The sequence below is a fragment of the Eupeodes corollae genome, chromosome 1 (assembly GCF_945859685.1).
Source record: "Eupeodes corollae chromosome 1, idEupCoro1.1, whole genome shotgun sequence".
Classification (NCBI taxonomy): Eukaryota; Metazoa; Arthropoda; class Insecta; order Diptera; family Syrphidae; genus Eupeodes; species Eupeodes corollae.
Genome location: NC_079147.1, coordinates 117,974,302 through 117,992,737, shown reverse-complemented (window position 1 = coordinate 117,992,737; position 18,436 = coordinate 117,974,302). Strand labels below are relative to the sequence as shown.

At 38.1% G+C, this 18,436-nt stretch overlaps 1 protein-coding gene across 4 annotated transcripts in view; it reads left to right on the top strand.

Moving 5' to 3' along the window:
• Positions 1 to 18,436, top strand: part of LOC129941614 (acetylcholinesterase) — a 198,570-nt gene that overhangs the window by 136,366 nt on the left and 43,768 nt on the right. For all 4 annotated transcript variants that reach the window (XM_056050294.1, XM_056050291.1, XM_056050293.1 and 1 more), the window contains one exon: positions 14,844 to 15,007. In XM_056050294.1, the coding sequence (XP_055906269.1) occupies positions 14,844 to 15,007 (164 nt within the window). The remainder of the gene's footprint in view (positions 1 to 14,843; positions 15,008 to 18,436) is intronic.

Here is an 18,436-nt window from a genome sequence, read left to right as displayed (position 1 = left end):
AAGTAAGATGATAAAGGATCTTACCAACTTTAAAAAGGCTCCAAAAGAGCGTAGGGTAAAATCTTATGCCACAGGTCGTCTCAGTAAATTGGAAGATGATTTGTCCACGTCAAAATCCTACCACGAAGCCATCATTAGGGCAGGTATGCTGGAAGATAATTTAAAAACAGAAGAGTTAGAGGTGGTATATGAACAAATAAATGATATATACCTTGAATATCGTGCAGAGTAAGTAGAGGCAATCGAGAAATCTTCGCATATGATTGCGGCTTTGTCAGATACGGGTGCTCCGCCCCTTTCTACAGCTGCATCATCATCGCATACGGGGATTCGACTACCTCGAATCGATCTGCCAAAATTCGACGGTTCATATACCACCTGGCGTGCTTTTCAAGATAGGTTCCAGGCTCTCGTCCACAATAATAAGAGCATATACGACATTGACAAACTGCACTTTTTACAATCATGTCTAATTGGTGACGCAAATCGATTTTTGCAAAATTTGTCAGTGGAGGCAGCGAATTATGATAAGGCTTGGGAGCTTTTGAAGGAAAGGTATGACCATAAGCGCATTCTGGTCCACATCCAAATGCAGAAGCTTTTTGGCCAACCCTCCGTGCCTTTTGAAACTGCTGCTGGTCTTCGGGATCTTCTCTACACAACAAGAGAATGTTGTCTGGCGTTAGAAAACATGGATGATCCGGTATCTAAGTGGGATACGGTTCTCATTTGGTTCCTTAACCAAAAACTTCCTGGTACGAGCCAAAAACTATGGGAAGAGAGGTTAGGAAACAGAAAGGACTTACCAAATTTCAAAGAATTTACCGATTTTTTGGAAACTCGTTTCCGGACTTAGGAAGTTGTTGGCCAGCAAGAAACTAGAGCGGCAGGCAGAAACAAAGATGAGCCACCCGTCAATATAAGGCCTCGTTTCCAGCCAGCCAAAGCAAAGGTGTTGCATGCTAAACAGGTCGTTAAGCAGCCGGTCAAACCAATTGCGAAGACAGTTCCCGTTGAGCAGTTGTCATGCAAATTGTGCAACCAAACCAAGCACACGCTGAGAAGATGTCAACGATTCCTCAACATGGACATCATGGGGCGAAAGGAGACAGTACGCAGACTAAAAGTATGCGAAAATTGTCTGTCTTATGGGCACATCGTTCAAGACTGTCTAAGTTTCAGCAGTTGCTTCTTTTGCCAACAAAGGCATCATTCGCTGTTGCACCAACAACAACAATACCAACAACAACCACAACAACAATACCAACAACAACAATACCAACAACAACAATACCAACAACAACAACCACAGCAACAACAGCAACCAACAACGTCAAATACATCTGCTCAGGCGAGGAACAACCGTACAAATACTCTTCAGGCGTCCGTGAACCCTCACGCGCCTAAATTCTAGCCGATGACGGGACAACAACTCCAATCAAACGGATACACTTTGAATTACCACACGTCGCATGGTGATCGTCGACAAACACACCAGGTGCTTCTAGCGACAGCAGTTGTGAAGGCGCGAGCAGCAGATGGGAAGCTACGCCTTCTACGTGCTCTGATCGACACAGGCTCAGAAACGTCCTTCATCACAGAAGCTGCCGCACAACTGCTGAAGTTAGAAAAGCGACGTACCATTGCCGAGGTGTCTGGGTTAGGGTTGGTCAGCAGCGGCATAACGCAACACTCCGTCGAAGTACGTTTTGCGTCCCGACACTCGACGTTTGAGACAGCTGTACAAGCTTTGGTATTCAAGTCGATGACTGGGCATCTCCCGACCCAACGAGTGACACCCGGCAATTAGGACCACCTCAAAGGTCTTTCCTTGGCAGACCCCCTTCTCTGTGAGCCTGCACCAATCGATCTTTTACTCGGAAGTGACGTTTGCGCTCAGATTCTCCTTCCTGAGATAAGGCATCCAGAGGATGGCATCGGTCCGGTGGCACAAAAAACTAATTTGGGATGGATTGTTTTTGGACAAGTCTCACCAGATTCTCCTCAGCAAGTTCGCAGTTTGCCCAAATTGCTGACTTGAGCTCACAACTTGAGAAATTTTGGTATATTGAAGAAACGCCGTTCCAGCCACATCAGACTGAAGATGACATTGCATGTGACAAACACTTTTCGATGCACACAAAGCGCCTACCTGACAGGCGTTATGAGGCCAAGCTGCCTTTTTTCGTAATGCTGTGTGTAAACTTACAAATTCAAACTTTAAGGATGAAGGTAGCATTTTCTTGTTGCGAGGCGGGAGAATGTACGAAAGTACAATTACAAATGAGAATAAATTTACGGAGAGAAGACAGTACAACATTTGAAGGAAACAAACCTTCTAAATTATCAAATACAGTCCACAAATGAGCTACATGTCAAATAATTAATGGAATTGTTGTATAATCGAATATACACTGTCTTGTGACTAAAAATATAATTCAAAATTGATTTCTACAAAGTGGTTGATGTTTTATTTCTTTGTTCTTTTTTTACTAATTTTGTTAACAAAAAACTTAGACATAACAGTCCGTATGGGACCATTAAGTTAGTTGTAAGCTATGGATAATTAGGCTAGTTTTATGAATTTTTTTCTGGCTTTAAGATAGGTTTAAGATTGAATAAATAAAAATGAATTTGAGAAAAAAAAAAGTGCGTTGGACTGTCATGCAAGGAGTCTTGGGTTCAATACCTGCCTGTGTCACCTTAATTTAAAAAAAAAATATTTTCGCGGATACTGCCTCTTGCGAGGAATTGACAAATCCTTCAAGAGTAATTCTTGTCATGAAAATGTTCTTTCTCAAATTATCCGTTCGGATTCGGCCTAAAATTGTAGGTCCCTTTCATTCCTGACAACAGTACTCGCACGCAGGAATGGTTGAGAGTTGTAAGTCACTAGGTCCTGGTTCCTAAAGGACTGTTGCGCCTCACAATCTTATTTATTTTTAAGCTTGTATCCAAGCTAACGCTTTCATGGAGTCAGTGCATTTGTAGATATTTACATGGCCAAGACATCCTTTGTGTAATCAAGCAGCTGCGACAGAACAACAGCTCCACAGAGTTTGAGGCGAAACAGTGTGATGGTTTGCTGATTAGGTGCTATTTCCGTTTTTAAAAGACCGAAAGCTTTCAAACGTCACAGAATCCGTGAAGTTGGACAGCCTTATTGGATGGGCTTCTCTAAATCCATCTTGGAATTGCAATTGTGCAATGAGAGGAAGTTCTCGTTGAAAAACTTCCCATTCCGTGTTTAAGACAGTTGCTATTGGATGGTCCCAATCACAACCATGCTCCTAGATACAGGGTGATATCGAGCCAAATGGGTCGAACAGCTTAGCTATGACGGCATTGATCTGTTTGTGATGTCTTCTGGTGAGACATGCAGATTTTGATACGAAAAGTTGTCGTCAAGTGGAAACCATTTGCCACCGAGTGTCTTGATGTCTCCTTACGCATTTGAGATACTCCGCGCTCTTATTGAACAACATCTGGAGAAGACTAGTTGAAGAAACCCTATTGAACCCAGTGCACGACTTTTCTTAACTTTATTGTAAGTTGTTCAAGTGAAAATGTTTATTTCTTTGATTACAACATTTTTATTCAAGGTATTTCTCACAAGGAGTACCAAAGGAAGTTCTCGCGTGGATGTTTCGAATGGGATATTCAACAGTTGCAAACATCATTTACGAAACAGACGATATTATTTGGACCTGCCTTATGTCCTTCTTTTTATCACCACCAACAAAAAGTGATTAGAAGCGCATTTCTCATGACTTCCAAACCTTGTGGAATTTACATAATCGTGTTGATACTATTGATGGCAAACACATCAATATTCAGTGCCCACCACAAGCTGTTTCGGAATACTACAATTATAAGGGACACCATTCGATAGATTTTGTGGCCACTTGCGACGCCAATTATACTTTTGTCGCAGTTAGCATCGGTGCTTACGTAAGCCAAAGTGATGGTGGAGTGTTTGCAGACTCATCTTTTATTAGAAAGGTTTTAACTGGTGGCATAAAGTTCCCTCCTCCCAGTCGACTTCCGAATTTCAATAATACCTGCAACCATTACATGGTAGGTGATTCAACTTTTTCCTTGAAACCATATTTGATGCGGCCGTACCCTGGAAAACTACTCACGACTGAAAAACAAAATTTTAATAAAAGGGTTTCTCGAGCTCGGAGAATTATTTAGAATGCCTTTGGAATACTAGTCGCGAAGTGGAGAGTTTCAAGTACAACACTTATTATATTGCTACAAATGCAGATAAAATCGTAAAGGCTAGTGTAGTGCTGCATAATTTTCTCATGCTAAAAGATTCAGCATACATAACTCTAGACATTGTCGATCGCTCCGATGAAAACGATGTCCTCATAAAAGGTCTCTGGCGAAGGGAAGTAGGAAAACTTACTACATGCAGGTCAATTGGATCGCACGACTCTTCTCAACTTGCGTTTACAATGCGAGATAAATTAATGGACTATCTAAATAACAACCAAATTTAAAAACAATTACTTCTAGGCTGAAAGTGTATTTTTTGTTATATTTTTTTCAAATAAAAAACAGTATCTTTGAATGCTTAACATTTTATTCACTCTTTTTATTTGTATTATTAGAAACTTTGGTACATGCAGATAACAACAATTTAACAATTCAAACTTACTTGATCGTTGATGTCCATCCGCTCTACATGACCTAGCCATCTAAGCCGTTGGACTTTAATTCTGCTAACTAAGTCAGTTCTCCTCCATTCTCCATCTCTGCGTACGGGACAAAAAATCATCCGAAGAGGCCCAGGCCTCAGCGCCATAAATGAGAACCGGGATAATGAGTGTCTTATAGATGGTGATTTTAAATGCTCGAGAGAGGATTTTACTTTTCAATTGCCTTCTAAGTCCAAAAAAGCAGCGATTTGCAAGAGTGATTCTTCGTTTGATTTAAGCGCTTCCGTCGCATTGCTCAAAAACTTCCAATTATGTCAATATCATCTGCGTATGCTAGTAATTGGATGGTCCTTTGCAAGATTGTGCCTCTAGTGTTTACGGTTGAGTTTTGCACAATTCTTTCTAGAACAACGTTGAAGAAGTAGCATGAAAGTGCATCGCCTTGTCTAAAACCTTTTCGACATCAAATGCATCGGTAAGATCTTTTCTGGCCTTGATAGAGCAGCGTACATTCTCCATCGTCATTCTGCGCAAACAGATAATTTTGACAGGGATGACAAAACTAGACATTGCTCGGTAGAGCTCTTCCCTTTAGATGCTGTCATACGTGGCTTTAAAATCGATAAAGAGTTGGTGGGTATCGATCCGTACCAAGTCATCGCCTGCTGCTTTGAATAGTTCGGCAGTGATGACGTCAGCTCCAGCAGCTTTGTTTGACTTAAGTTAAGATATAGCTATCTTCACTTCGTCAAGGTCGGGTAAGCGGAATTGTTGATCTGCGTTGCTAGGTTGAGTGGTTCTATCTCCTTTACAGCGGAATGCGGTTCGTCATCGCCGTTATATAATTTGGAGAAGTGATCTTTCGTGGCTGGTTCACTGGGAGGTTTTTTTTACCTTTTGGTAAAATTTACGAACCTCATTCCTATTGTGACATCCCTCTATCTTCTCGATCGCGCGCTTCTCATGCTCTCCTTTTTTCCATCTAAGAAGCCGGTTTTCCCCTCTCCTCTCAATCCTTTTGTGCAGCGTCCTTTTGTATGCCTCTTGTTTCGCTGCGTGCACTTGCCGGCATTCGTCGTCAAACCAGATGTTTCGCTGTGGTGGCCGTATGAAACCTAGCACTTCAGAGGCGGCATTTTTGATGGCTGCAAAGCAATGTTGCCACTGATTTTCAATACTTAATGCAGGCGGCATAGGACTCCTTAAAAGGTTATTAGAAACTCAATCGCAAAAGAACATGGCAGTCTCTTGCGATTGTAGCCATCTAACGTCGAATCTTCTCAAAGTACTTCCTTGTTTTGGCTTCGATAGGGATATCCGTAGCCGTACCTTGGCTACAACGAGGTAGTGGTCCTAGTTAGTGTTGGCCTCTCGGAATTTTCGGATAACCTGTATACTGGAGAAGTGTCGTGCGTCGATCGCAATGTGGTCAATCTGGTTAACGGTTGATTGATTAAGATGTGTGAACTGCGTACTAGCCACCAGAACGTCTCGCCCCGCAGCGAAATCGACCAGCCTGAATCCGTTGTCTGAGGTGGTGTCGTGCAGGCTATATCCCCCGATTATACCACCAAAGATGTCTTCTCTTCCTAGCTTGGCATTAAAATCTCCTAAGACAATTTTAATGTCATAGCCAGGGCACTGCTCATATGTTTTGTCCAAGAGCTCGAAAAATATGTCTTTGGTGTCGTCATCTTTCTCCTCTGTTGGGGCATGCGCGCATATTAGGCTTATGTTGGCGAATTTAGCCTTGATGCGGATTGTCGTGATGCCCTTGCTCACACTGTTGAAACTCAAGACTGTCCGAATCTAGTTCTAACAACAAATCCACACACAAATGACGCTGTTTTTGTTCTCGTTAGCAGTCGCCGTAGTATATATCGTTACCTAATAATCCACGTACATATCCGAAGTTCGTTGTCCTTATTTCGTTTGCGTGGGTTGTGAACAGTGAATCCGTCCGTATCCGAGGCTTGTTGGTGCTTCGCAACTAACGGTATTTTTTACGAGGCCAGGAAGTCACCCCGACGCACAACCCCCAACCTGGAGGGCCAGATCCATCTCGACAATTCGTCCGCTGCCGCCTGGATAAGGAGAGGTGCCTTAGTGGAAACACCTATCCCCCCTCTCTCGTTTGTTGTCCCCAACAACTTTCCACTGGGGTTGGAACCCAATCTCCAGTTGAGGTACTAGGCACCGATGTTTACCGCGGGGAGGTGAGAGTAGGAGTTGATAGACAGAGGTGGGACGCTTGTGTCTCCTTGATTGCACATGTCTACCATTTGAACATCAACAATTCAAACAATTCGGCTATCAATCCATTTCCTTTCCCGTTCAAGAATTTTTTGTTTTAGAGCAGGTGGAAATAATATTTATATTAGTCAGGAGTTCCTCCCTGTGGTATAGATATTTACCAACCTCTTACGTTTTTTTTTAACAAAACTTATTGTTTGTTCATTGAACTGCAAAGTTTATGTGTAACTGTATTTAAATCAATGTATAAGCTTTAAATTATTGATTACAATTTATTTAACGAAACTACTCGAATGCTATGTGTATGTACAGTTGTGTTCAAAAAATAGGAGTGCCTGTTCTTTTTAGATTAAATCGTGACTCAAAAGTTGTATAATTTTTTTAAATTTATTTTTTCTTTTGTACAAAATAGGTAATCCAGTCTTTTATTATTATGCTTAAGGACTACTTTGTTTAAAACAAATAAGGTAGTAAAAACATGAATTTTATCAAAATAAAGCCAAAACGAATTGTTCAAAATAATAGGAGTAAACAAAATAAAGTATAAAAACTAAAAAAAAAATATTCAATATTAAGATTTTTTTGTCAGTATTTTGTGGAAAATCCTTTGTTTTTTAAAATTGCTGCACATCTGCGTATCATAGAGATCACAAGGACCTGACAACGCTCAACTGGAATTTGGTTCCATGTTTCCTCCACTGCGTCCTACAACTGCCTCGAATTCAACGGTCTTCGTCGAGAAACACCCTTTTTCACATCTGCCCATAAATTTTCTATGGGATTGAGGTCAGGCGACTGATCTGGCCAGTCCATGACCTCAACCCCATTGACCCGAAACCATTCCTTGGCAGACTTACTGGTGTGTTTCGGGTTGTTGTCTTGTTGAAATACCCATTTAACCCGCATATTCCAACTCGCATAAGGCAGCATCACACTGGACATTGTATCCACATAAACGCGCTGGTCCATCGTGCCAATGATTTGATGTATGGGGCCAACACCAGCATATGAGAAACTGCCCCATGCCCTCACTTTAGCACCTCCATACTTTACCGTTTTAATGGTATACCGAGTCTTAAACTCGGAATTTTCTGGACGTCTGAGGTATTGCCTAGTGCCAGTTCCACCGAATAAAACAATTTCGGTCTCGTCAGTCCACAAAATGTTTCGCCATTTCTCTGCAGGCCAATAACATGGCTTCTTGCAAATTTCAAACGAGCGGCTACATGTTTTTTTGTAAGCATCGACACTTTTGGTGGACTGCGAGCGAAAAGATTGTGTTCCAACAATCGCCTTCTTATTGTTACGCTACTAACTTCCAGTCCTAGATCTTCCTGGATCATCTTAGAAGACGCAAAAGCATCCTTTCGGCTGTAGCGAACAATACGTCGATCGTCATTTTCATTCGTTTCTTGTTTCCGTCCCCGGGTTTCGATTTTTTTACATATTTTACAGCATTGGCGATCATTTGGTCAGAGCACCCCAACATCAACTTTATATCCTTATAAGTTTTTCCTTCATTTCGCAACTTTTTTATGATTTCCCTATTTTCGTCGGGGCAGTGCTTTCCTCGGCCCACTAAATAACCAAACTTGTTTAGGTATACAATATTCCAACTATTTAATATTTCTATTTTAATTTAGTTACTTACTGTTTATTTGTTTTAAGTTTTTCACACTCCTATTATTTTGAATAGCCTGATTGAGAGTAAAGATAATTGATCTCTGGTTACAAATGTAAACGGTTATGAATTGCAAACCAGTTCATTGTTTTATCATCTTTAATGTCCCGTTATACTTACCGGTAGAGAAATTACCAGTATACACATGGTAAAAAACACACTTGAGCAAATTTTGTAAAAGCACTCCTATTATTTTGAACACAGCTGTATGTTAAAGAAAAGCTTGAAATACCAAATCCTCTCCACTAGAAAACTTTATTAACTTTTTCAGAAAAATGCTACTTTAAAACGTTCCGAAAAGAAAATAAGTTGGCTTGTTCAAACTTTTAACTGGAATTAATGCTTCACAAGTACATGAACTACAAGAATAAAAAAATGAATTAATATTCAAGAATTTAAAATTGTGCTTGCATTTGCGCGAATCAATTATTTACATTCGCACAGGATGAAACATCTGTACATGATTATTTGTGATTCTACTATACATGCTTTTGTTACTGAACCAATCCTAAACAGCGGGACCGATTTAAATGGATTTTTTGTATGCGTTTGGGTTGTCCCCTGGATGGTAAGATTCACAAATAATCTCAACAGATGGTAGGCATTTATCTATACTGCAACTAACCGGCTGCATCGACTTCAATGAATTTTTGTGTAGGTATGCAATTTAATGGGAGTCTCGAAAATTTGGCTGCACTTTTTTTTGTGCAAGCTTACGTATTCCCATTGCATTTAAAATCCCACCCAAAAGTGGGGATTCATCATATTATAACTTTCAATACAAAGTATCCCACCATGCATCCAGCATACAGATGTCATCGTCGTCAATAGGAAGCATATCAATTTCATGCACTTTATGCACCCACGCCATCTCGATATGATTCAATAGTGTAATTATTTTAAGATGAATATTTGTAAATAAGTTTAGTAAGCGTAACCCATCAGAAACAAATCAGTTCCAAAATAAAGCCGTCTTGAGATTAAACTAAAAAATTGTTTTATTTGCTACTTTTCTTTTAAAAACATCTGCCACGAACCTAAGATAATAAACTGCATAAGGTGAAATCCGTATTCAATTGATGAGTTGAAAATCGTATAATTAAAAATGAATTTGAAATTTAATTTTTCCCAAGTTTTTGCATCTCCTCAGAAAATAACAGTGTGGGAAGTGGTATAGGAAATTGAATTCGATTGAAATTAAAGCCAGACTATTCAACCTATTTTGGTGCATTGTTGATTTGAGGTAATTCTTATTAACTTTGAAAAGCCTCGTTCGCACAATTCCACTGATATGCAAATTGTTAAATAAATTCTCATAGCCAATGCTAGCCTCTCTAATGAGTCTAAAAAGCCCCACTCAGCAATGAAGCTTTAAAATACGAAGGCTGTCCAAACTTCTGCTGCTTTTAAATTTATTTTTGAAAATCACAAAGGAATTCATTTAATTTTCCTTCAATAGCTTAATGGCCTGGCGATGAGCACTCCATCTAGTGTCTAAAGGTCTCTTGACTGACACACCAACATTTCTTATGAGAATATCCCAACGATGCGAAGACACTAAGAAAAATGTGTAAACTCTTTTCACTGTCCCAAAAAACATTGTACTTGAAGTAATGCTTCCTAAAGAGTGTACTCCACAAAGGTTTAAAGAATGGTTTGCAAATGGCGTAAGGAAAGCCTTTGGATTAAATTGTCGAATTAATTTTTGAACACCTCCATGAATACCGGCAATAGCCGCATCATTATCATACCAATGAACCCTGTAAAGGTTAATATAAAGACCATCTTCATTGAGCTGCCTCAAGATATCTCCAGTAAGTTATTTGGCAGTCTTTCCAGATGTAGGAAAAAATCCTAAAAAGGATTCCTTCACCTCAACTTTACCGTCCTAGAAGTGAACGTATTTAATGACCTCGCTCATTTGATCAATGTGTGATTCATCGGGTGTGCTGTCGAAAATAATGCCAAAGTACTTCTTCTGGTGGATGTCTTCCAAATTTTTCGTCTTCACGTCTTTTCCCAAAATGCTTATGAATTCATTTTGGATTTTTTTGACAAATATGAGCTGACTCGTGTCTTATCAGCTATTGAATGCTATTTAGACATAAGTTTTACCAACTCTAAGGAATTGCCTCTATTGTCTTATGACAAGTCCTCTCTGTGGCCTCGAAAAGAAAGGATTTGACGAACAAGAAACAAAATTACGTCCAAAAGGCGTGTTAGAATATTGCGCCATTTCTTTTTTTCTGCACCAATTAAGATTTTCAAATTGCTATCGATTGTATTTTGTAGCTTAAGGTCTATTTCTAAGGTTTTCCACTTTTCTGATGAAGTTAGGTGGCTATCCGATGCCTCATGCTCGAATACCTTAGGGTTAAGCTTCCACCACATGTTAAACCCAGTGACGAAGTAATGCGAATCATTGCATGCGAATAGCCTACAAACTGTTTATTAGCTTTCACCATTAGGAATTAGGAATTAATTTGATCTGATACAAAATATTTAATAACATCTTTTAGAAAAATCCAACTGTCATTATTTTTTCATAAAAATTAGAATGCACAGACAATTGGTAAAAATTGAATTCAAACATCTCAAGAATAAATTGACTTTAATATATTTTGATTCTGTCTTAAAATTGTTTGTTAACGAAAGATATTCTTCTTAAGAAAATACAATCGGTATTTCTTTAATGACAAATATAAATGTTCACCTAGAATACTGAAATTGCTAAAAGTTGGTGTTAGTTTAAAAATCATGGGGTACGAATACAGATATTGAAATAAAACTTATTTTATCATATGCAAAATATTAGAAAATTCCGATTATTTATACACGTACATACTTAATGTTTGTATGCCTCTTTTCCAAGTGCTAACATTTATTTTAAAGTTTGTACTTACTTATACTTTCAAAATACAAATTTAATAGAAAAGTAGTTTTTATAATTTCAAATTTTATTCTAAACTAGATAACATAAAACCGTCTTGTTTTTGGTGTTTGCTAAGGAATTAATAGTACTATCAGGAAATTAAAACCAATTCAAAACTGGATTTCATAATTTCAAAAACATGAGGATAAACTTAAGTTTTTAAGTTTTGAATCAATATTTTTAGTTCGCGTGTAAATTTTTCAAAAACTGTTTATTGAACATTAATTATTGAACATTTTCAGTTATTACTTTTTAAATACAGTCTTTACTTTCAATTATTACTTTTGAAACACACTCTTTACTTAACCGCAGCTGACAACCAATAATGAACCGCTTCGCTCAAATTGGTTCGAGAACTTTAATCACTAGATGTTGCCCTTATTCAATATGTTCTTCACAAGTGTTTATTACTACAAATAAACGGTTGCTACGTACTTATTCTACTATAACACAATATTCAAAGAGATCCAAAGTTTACACAAATAACACAATAAGGATTGATCATTCCGAACAAATCCATCGTCCTCATCACCACTGTATTGATGAAGTCGGTCTCGATGTACAACCTTAGGTTTTCCTCTGACTCCCTTTTGTATCCGGTACACGACATCGTCGATTTTTCGTAGCGTGTCATCATTCGGTCACTGAACATCTTTATTTTCAACCTGGTATTGTCTTAGATTTCATGGAGTCTTTCTCTGAGGTCATCAATGTAGTCATCCTCGACTTGCGGCTCCGACGTGGATGTTCCTTCCCATCAAAATCTCAGATGGTGTATAGCCAGTTGATCTATTTATTGCACTTCGATACGCCATCAAAAACAGTGAAATGTGTAGATCCCAATCTCGCTGCATGGTCTCCTTAAACAGTGCATTTGCATTTGACTAAAGCTTCCCCTTCCGATGTCGAATTTTGTAATCGTACGTCTGCAGCATCTCAATCCACCTTGCCATTTGATCGTCTGGATTCTTGAAATGTAGACTCTTGGCGATTCCAGCCAAGTCATTCACAAACCGCCTATAGTAGGTGGCTAGACCCAGAAAGCATCGGAGTTGGTATACGTGTGAGGCCTCTCCAGTTGCATTCCTTAGACGATATCTGTTGGTGTTGTGGAACCATTCCTTCTTAACGAGGTCTTGCCGTATGATGGATGCCGTGTCACCGGTGTCGCCACACATTTGTTTCCGTTTCTAAAAGCTTCCAGGTCAGGCTCTTGTTGTCACGTTTCGTTTGAGAACCTCGATGTTGTTTCTGGGGCCATCGATACCAGAAACCAGCTTCTGCCCTCGAAGTTGGTTCATATTCGTTTTCCAAGTGGTTCGGAAGCAACGTTGTTGGTGTTGCTTTGGCCGTTTGAATAACTCCTATTTCCACAGTGTTGGCATGCGGTTCCTCTTCACGGTAATCTGCACTGTCCGCTGTAGATGCCCAGTCTTATTGCAGTTCCAGCATCGTGCTGGTCCATCTTCCTGACTATTTTCCACAGTAGCCTTTTGACAGGACGTTTTGGCAAGATTGTTCTGCAGCTTCCAGCAGTGCGGATAGCCCTTTGGAGATTTATATCGGCCACAGCTCTCACAAAGGCTTTAACAGCAAGTTGGTTTATTATCTCATTACCAGCTGTTGGATAAGCCAGATGAACCAATCACTCGATATCTGCCTGAAGCTGCTGCAGAGTTTCACCTCTTTTCTGTGTCCTATCGTTAAGCTGAACTCGGAAGACTTCTTTCATGTGACTATCCCCAACCACTGTTCGATTGCGTTTACCAGAACTGTTAAGTCACCACTCTTATCTGCTGGGATGGTTTGAAGCAGTTCAGCAGCAGATCCTCTTAAAGCAAGCGTAAGTGCAATGTATTATTCGTAATCGTCCCAGACATTTGTTGACGCTGCTTCTTCAAACTGTTTCTTGTAGTTTGACCACGGAATCTGCCCATCAAAGGTTGGAGGATTCACTTCTCTCTTCCTTGAGCATTTACCAAAAGTTTCTCGACCTTTTATCTTTCGCCTTTTTTTAGTTCATTTGTGATGGTTTCAATTTGTTCGTCAATTTTCTCGAAACGTGCATTTTAATTTTCGATGCTCGTCGACAGTTTTCATTGTCTCTTTGAAGTCCACAAACCTGCCTTCTAAAAGGTTTTTCTGTTCGTCAAATCGCTCAAGAATAATCTTCTGTTCTTGTTTTTGGTCGCTTCTTTGGGCTCCTAGTTGTTTGAGAACATTCTGCTGTTCTTGCGCTTTTGATAACTTCTTTAGGGTTCTAGTTGTTTGAGAAAATTCTGCTGTTGTTTGCAGGCATTCTTTTCATTTTTTTCAAATTTGGCTAAAAGAAGTGACATCATGTTAGATAAAGCAACATTTGTATTTACCTCTTCCACTTTAGCAAATGTATATGGGTCTTCATTTTGCTGCTCCAGATATTCCTGCAGCTGTTTTACGAGTTCGGATTTTACGCCTGTCCCACTTAAGCCACGTTTGCTTAGTTCGGCCTTTAGCTCAGGGACAGTTAAGTCTTTCAAAACATTACTCATTTTTTGTTTATTTTTAACTTCACTACTTCACACAAAATAGTTCAATAAATGCTCACTGTTTTTATTTTCAACAAGTTTTAATCCCACTTGTGACACCAATGTAATATTCATCTTGGTCCTACACTTAAATTTTATTCACACTTACAAATAAAACAAAATTTTTCTTTATTTAAATTGTTCCAAACTTGTTGATTGGACACTTTCAGTTATTCCTTTTTAAACACAGTCTTTACTTCTTATTATTACTTTTTAAACACAGTTTTTACTTTACCGCAGTTCACAACCAATAATGAAAAGAAAAGAAAACACACAAAACATAAAAAATACATGTAAGTTTGTTGCCATGTTATTTACAAACTTAGCCACCATCATAACTTCTTTACTTTTGCTAGAACTCTTCTAACGTCTCGATACTTTGCTAAAACGCTGCAACATATTTACATCTAGAATTAAGGATCTTACCTTTTAATTTCAATATTTTACTATATTATATTAATTTTCAATTGTATGTAAATTATTTAATAAGTTGAATCAAACTTTCCAAAGTTATGTAAAATGATATTATTCTTATTGTTATGTTTTTGTTAATAATGTTTTGATTTGTTAATTTAACTATAAATAAGTTCTTTCCTGCATCAACTTGTGTCTTTATCGAATTATTAGAATAATTCTCATTCAGCTATAGAAGTTATAAGCCAACCATTTGAAACATATATTTTTAAATTAAATTTGTATCATTAATAAATTCTGAAACTGCCAACAAAACAATTTAATTTCAGAGAACCAGTACTTCATTATGGGGAGAATGGATGGGTGTTCTGCATGGAGATGAAATTGAATATTTTTTCGGGCAGCCATTAAACCTATCACTTCAATACAGACAAGTTGAGAGAGACCTTGGAAAACGAATGTTGAATTCAGTTATTGAATTTGCTAAGAGCGGGTAAGCATATATAAATTATACTTTAATTCACCTTTTTTGTAAGGTCACAACTCACACATTTATTTATCATGTACTATCTCGTTTTGTTAAACCGAATTGACGTTCTACATCTACATATTATGTACATAGATTGTTTGATTTAATCAAATTAATTATTACTATTTCTATGCCAATCAAATTATTTATTACTATTTCTATGTAAATTATACATGTTATTCACAATAATATAAATAAAGGAATATTTGGTGTTGTTATCAATTACGACAAGGGAAAGCCAATGTTGCAAATTGATTGAAATTGAAAAGCCAAGGGCGTCCAGCTTAAATTATCCAACTTTAAATTTTGATTTGATCACGATCGAAGCGTGAACCAGTTGATGAGTCAATTTTAGAATTGAAAAAGGTACAGTTATTCAATAACCAAGTTGTACAGGATTTTGAAGAAGATTTAGCAAAGTTTTCCAACTGGGACAAGGTTTTATATGTAGTCGCCTATATTGAGAGATTTTATCACTCCTTTATTAAGCGTGGAAATAAAAAGTACTCATCGCCGGAACTTTCGTATGAGGAAAGTAATTTAGCCAAACAGACGTTAATAGTACTCACACAAAAAAAATATTTTCAGAAAGAATATTGCGATTTGGTACAAGGAAAACAATTAGCTTCAAAAAGTTGGTTAGGGAAGCTCAATCCCATTATTGATGACAAGGGTGTCATGCGTGCAAATGGTAGATTAGCTTTGTCAACTTTGTCGTATAACGAAAAATCCCCGATACTTCTTCCGTCAAAATGTCTCTTCGTTCAGCTGTATGTACAATATGTACATGAGCTTTCACTACATGGTGAAATTCAGCTCATGATGCGCATGATAAGATCCGAATATTGGATACCCCAAATTAAGAACCTGGTTAAAAAATGTATTATAAAATGCCCAGTATGTATTCGATACAAAAAACACGTTCAAACCCAATTGATGGGTGCATTACCCGAAGAAAGAACGGTAATAGGTCGACCTTTTACAAATACGGGAGTGCATTTTGCCGGTCCATTTCTTATTAAGACGTATTATGGTCGAAAATGCCGTTTTGACAAAGGGTACGTATGTATCTTTGTTTGTTTCGCTACCCGTGCTATACACTTAGAACTTGTTAGTGATTTAACAACCCAAGCATTCCTTGCGTCATTTACGCGTTTTATTTCTCGTCGAGGAACTCCAGAACAAATGTTTTCAGACCATGGCACTAACTTCGTGGGTGCTTCTAAAGTGCTTTTATCTGACTTCCACAAATCACTTGTACATAGTCCTACCGCAGCCGCTCACAACTTTTCGAAGGTAAAATGGAATTTTATTCCTCCCGGTTCACCTCATATGGGTAGGTTGTGGGAAACGGGAGTCAAAAGTTTTAAAAGACATTTTTGAAAATAAGCGGGTAATGAAAAATTCACCACTTTACTCGCTCGAATTTAGTGTACTTTAAATTCACGACCATTGTCACCGATGTCTGAAAACGTGTCAGATATTGTTCCTCTGACTAATGGTTATTTCCTCACCGGAGGAATGTTAACAGGTTTGCCAGAACCATCTTATATAGATCAATCACTAAGTATCATGAATCGGTGGAGAAAATTGCAAATTCTGCATCATCAATTAAGCGCTCGTTGGAAAGAAGAATATTTGAAAGAGCTCCATAAGCGTTATAAATGGAAATATCCTGAAAGAAATATTCAAATCGATGATCTCGTTATCATTCGTAGTGAGAATTTGCCACCCAACGAGTGGCGCCTTGGGAGAGTCATCAATGTACAAGCCGGACATGATAACAAAATTCGGGTCGCGGAAGTTCGAACCGAAAAGGGAATCGTCACTCGTTCGATTGCCAAACTTTGTATCCTTCTTCCTCAGAAGTAAAATGAAATCTTTTGTTATTTTCCTTTCGCCTTATGATTTGAGTATTATCGAAACATTCGTGAAAGGGGATAAAGCGGAATTGCTTATCACTCATTTAAAACCAAAAAAAAAATAAAAAATAATTATATACCCGAGTTTTTGTACATAGATACTTACATTATTTATCATAACTAATTATTAAGTATGAATATTCAAGCACATGAATAAAATTTTGTATCTCGTACCTTTAAATTTTGCTAAATTAAATCATGTAAAAATTATACCTATGTATCATTAAAATTTGAATTATATTTTTCACAATTTCATTTGAATCAAATTAATTGTTCTGAAGTGTTGGTGGTTTAAGATTTGTTAACTTTGCAAACAAGGTTGCAAGGTGGGCGCTAATGTTCAGGTTATTAAACACGTCTTTGCTGTTTCGATTCCTCCCGGTCCGAAAAGCAGAGCTAGCTCATTATATATGAACGTGTTCTATGTGCCATGTGCAATGTGCTAGTATAACTCAAACTCAGCCCCATTCGCTTATAAACCACCGCCATCGCAAGAAATACTTACTAAGTTTATATATTTTTTTTATTGTCAAAATTAATTTTAAACCAGAATTACACATTTTTTCATCCTTTGAAAATAAAATTAAATATTTATTTATCTAAATAAAAAGTTAAATCAAACATACACACTAGCGAGTCTTATCTGGCCGTGGGTACGAAGATTTAGGCAAACAATCATATTGTTCAATAGGCCTATTCCAGGACCATCAACGTCAGAAACAACGGTAGAACAAGTGTCTCTAGTTCGATATTTTATTATTAGAAATCTACCTAAATCGATACAAAAGATTGCAGGCTCGGGGAATAAGACAATTCAACACTGCATGTTAAAAAACAAGTTCCACCCGTAAAGAATGTAAATTCAGTGCCTAAAAGAAAGTTACCATCTTTTGAGCGAGTATTTTGAAAGAGCAATGCTGGAACGTTTTCGGACTTCACTTACGCTTGGACTTTACACCTTGCGATTCATTTTATAGGGATACCTCAAATCAAGGGCAACTTTTTTGCCACAATTTCATGATTTTCAACAGCATAAATGAATCAATCTCTCCTTGTTCATCTTATTCCAAGTCTGCTCTCAACGCTGTTTCCCTTTCTTCTTTATCACTTACTTACTTACTTAAGGTGGTGATACAGTCCAGTGTGAACTAGGGCCTCACCCAACAAAATTCTCCATCCAGCTCGGTCTCCAGTTAGCTGTTTCTAGTTTCGCGCTTCAAGTCGGGTGAGGTCACTTTCCACTTGTGCCTGCCACCTGATTCGCGGTCTTCCTCTTCTGCACTGTCCTGTGGGTGTGGATTCGTAGACTTTGCGCATTGCATTGGTTTTCATATCTCACAACTCCTCCCTGTAGATGCTTTCATATGCGGCCTTGAAATCGATGAAGAGATGGCGGGTGTCGATTTGATGTTCTTGGGTTTTTTGGAATGTGAATATTTGATTTTCCTGGTGTATAACCAAACTTATAAGG